At 30.7% G+C, this 3488-nt stretch overlaps 1 protein-coding gene across 1 annotated transcript in view; it reads left to right on the top strand.

Moving 5' to 3' along the window:
• Window positions 1–3488, top strand: part of LOC117119809 (integrin alpha-6-like) — a 71748-nt gene that overhangs the window by 64745 nt on the left and 3515 nt on the right. The window contains exons 22-24 of the mRNA XM_033264736.1: window positions 387–512; window positions 1084–1188; window positions 1810–1938. Coding sequence (XP_033120627.1) covers window positions 387–512; window positions 1084–1188; window positions 1810–1938 — 360 coding nt within the window. The remainder of the gene's footprint in view (window positions 1–386; window positions 513–1083; window positions 1189–1809; window positions 1939–3488) is intronic.

Below are 3488 nucleotides of genomic sequence, written 5' to 3'. Positions count from 1 at the left end.
CACTAACGATCGTACATGTGGTGTTGTTCTGTGATTGATAGTTGTTATTTGGAGCCAGTCGATGTGTCTCGATGATTTATTTAACATATTTCGTCAATAAATCATCGTTTTAAACTGGCCGTCCGGTTTTCAGAAGGTAATTTTATTGTTCCGGACTTAAGAATTTGGCCGGAATTCGGAATTGGGAGATCCGGTTTTCAGAAAGTATTTTTATACACTAAGAATAGGAATGATTTTGGGACTTTAAAAAACGACCGGTTTTGCGTGAAATCCGGTATTCTGGGTGGTCGGTATTGGGAGAGTTGACTGTACCATATACTACTCATATTAAAGCATTAATGTGTTTACAAATATCAACTATATCATCAATGTGTTTTCCATGGCAGGAATGTGGGTCAGCGGATGCAACTGCAAAGTGTTTCACTATAACTTGCTACATAGGACCTCTCAAGGGAGATAGCGAAACTAAGATTATTCTGAACTCAAGATTATGGAATAGTACATTTATAGAGGTAAATAGGGGGAGGGGTGGATGGAAAAGGGACTGGAAATGATCTAGAAAGAAGGGAGAGAATAAAAAAATGTAATACAATATAACTTTCTTCATGGGGCAAGTGAAATATAAGTGTCTGAATTAGAAAGCGTGAAAAATAACATATTTAAGGTTTACTTATTTTCATGAGCATTTTTTTTATTTTCACAATTTTTGGTTTTTAATCTATTTATCAATCTTTCCTTTATCATTAAACAATTTAATTTTTTACTGGTAATATCAAATTTAATTGTAATTTTTGTTATATAAGACTACATAGAAATTATTAATTATTTGTTTTTTTATTATAGTATTATTGTGGTTACATTACATTGATGTTCTTGTTATATAGATATAATTATTGTTATACTGTAGTTATTGTTGCTGATATATTTATTGTTATACTCACTTATAATCGACATTGTCCCTTGTGGAACATATGGCTGCTAATTATTGTTTGGTTAATGTTATTATGTATTTTATATACTATTGTTGAAATTGTTGCTCAACAAATGAAGAAAATATTAAATATTTTGCTCTTATTATTCAAGGATTACAAAAACGTTGAGACTGTCTTTATACAATACAGCGGGGGTGTTTCCATTAGCAATGGAACATACATTACACAGCGCAGTGAAACCGACGATGGATACACAGTAAGTTGTCTACATCGGAATTTTTCCACTTTTAAAATTGATTGTATTTAGATAAAGAGACCAAGAGCCACCAATGTGTCTAAGAAAACAACTATGCAACCAATGTATTATCCCAGTGTTTACATATGGTTGTGAAACCTAGTCTCATTCTCAGAGAGTTGAAATTTATTGTGTATCAAGGTAGATTGTATGGAAAGAAAAATTATTGAGGCACATAGGAAGATAAGTTATCCTATATAGAATTAAAATTACAAGTAGGTATAAAGTGTGTGATCAAAGAAATATGAAAACTAAAATGGAAATGGGCAGGTCATGTCATGCAAGGACAAGACAAGAGGTGGACACTAAGGGCTACTGTCTGGACAACACACAACTCTGAAGACCAAGAGGTAGAGACGATCTACACAATAATGTTGGGATCAATTGGATGGAGAAATGATGAGGATGCCTACATCCAGCAGTGGAACAAAACAGGCTAACAAGAACAAGAAGATAGAATATTCTAAAATTTTGTCTGCTTTTGTCCAAATAGTCAAAAGACATTTGAAATATTATATATCTGCCTGATTTTTTTGTTTTTTTTTCACATCATACATCCATGTTTCTAATTCTTCTTGACAGTTAAAAATGGAGGTTAAGCGAGACTTTGATGAAGTGATACGCAGCAAATCTATAGCATGGTGGATAATTCTTTGTGCTGTACTAGGGGGTGTACTGCTCCTTATTATAATTATATTACTACTATGGAAGGTAAGCGCATATGCATTTTAATTGTTTTCATAGAGGTAAAGCAATATTGGCTGTTTTGCTAGTATATTTGAATGATAAAATTTAATATTTGGAAATTAGTATGACAAAAAATATTCATCAATTATCAGATATATAACAATCAATGTTATCATTTTGACTTCCACATAGTTTTCGTTTCCTTGAGCAGTCATTAATTCGTTTTGTGCCTTGTGTGCAAAAAGTCAGAATATTTCGTTGCTTGGCCCAACCATACACAAATGTTAAGCCTAACTAACTTGTTCTATGGCTCGTTGGTGAACACGATTAAGACCTATTATTTGAGGGTTGGGCTAGATGAGATAACAAAGGCAATGTGTATATTATTACGATTGTTCATGCATCTTCTCTTTTTCAAAAAAAATATTCTATTATACCTGCTTAATTTTTCATTCATTTCATCCATAAAATGATATGTTCATTTTGTTTGTCTATGTATATATTTTTTCATACTTTTTATGTACATTGATTGATCATTATAATTATTTCAGTATTTGTTTGATTTGTTTAAATGTCTATTTTCCCCAATTGATGCACATCAACATAAAGGGTTTCACAATATAACAATATAAAAGTATTAAATAATAAGATTTACAAACACGTTTGTGAATTTATGGTGAAGCATTTTTTAAGATAAAATAGATGTATATTCGAATTGCTCTATGAATTTATCCCTTTGTTTATTTAAGTTATTAGCTTCCAATTCAAGTTTTTCTACATTATTTAAGAGATGCTTAATAATGCCATTTTTGGACCTTTCAATTTATGGGTTTTTGTAATAAAAAGTCTGTAAAACTCAACAAATACTGAACTGTTTTATCTGTTGCATTGGAAGTTAATATCCTATTTTATACTTTTATTGACTATTTTGGAGTCTCCAAATTTTAATAAAGATAGCATATCTTTAAAAATTAGAATAAAATACTGTTGATTTATTAATTTTGAAGCCTTTCCATCTTTATTCATTTATTTATAAATCATTGTGTTCGTTTAATGTGTTTTATTCTTCTTTCTTTCAATTCTGCGCACAGTTTGGATTTTTCCGTCGTGATGCCTCTTTAGTGGGTTTCATTTTTATCATACCTATTAATATATTTGTGATATGCAAATATGCAATTTGGTTATTAACACATGCATATTGTATGATGTTGCTTGGATTAATTTGAATATTAAAATGTGCAAGTTGATTTTAACACTGCATCTTGGCACATTGCATTGTTCCTTGTGATGTATATTGCTTTGAATTTGGGATATTTTTTTTCATCTGTTTAAATGTAAATTGTATCTATGGGTATTGCAATTATTCAAGATTCGTTTCAACAATTTATTTTTATTTAAAATGTTTTTTAAAATGTTATTTGGCATGGAAATTTATTAGTAGTAACACCACCACTAATACTGTACAACCCCACATCCACCATCATTGTCAGCATCATCATTATCATCACCAGCAATGCCAATACAGTACCATGATTACCATCACCAACGTCATTATCCCCACAATCATCAATACC

The sequence above is a fragment of the Anneissia japonica genome, unplaced genomic scaffold (assembly GCF_011630105.1).
Source record: "Anneissia japonica isolate Jap-2015-1 unplaced genomic scaffold, ASM1163010v1 scaffold287752_len1182401_cov188, whole genome shotgun sequence".
NCBI lineage: Eukaryota > Metazoa > Echinodermata > Crinoidea > Comatulida > Comatulidae > Anneissia > Anneissia japonica.
Note: the sequence above shows the minus strand (reverse complement) of the source record. Positions and strands in the feature narration are given on the sequence as shown.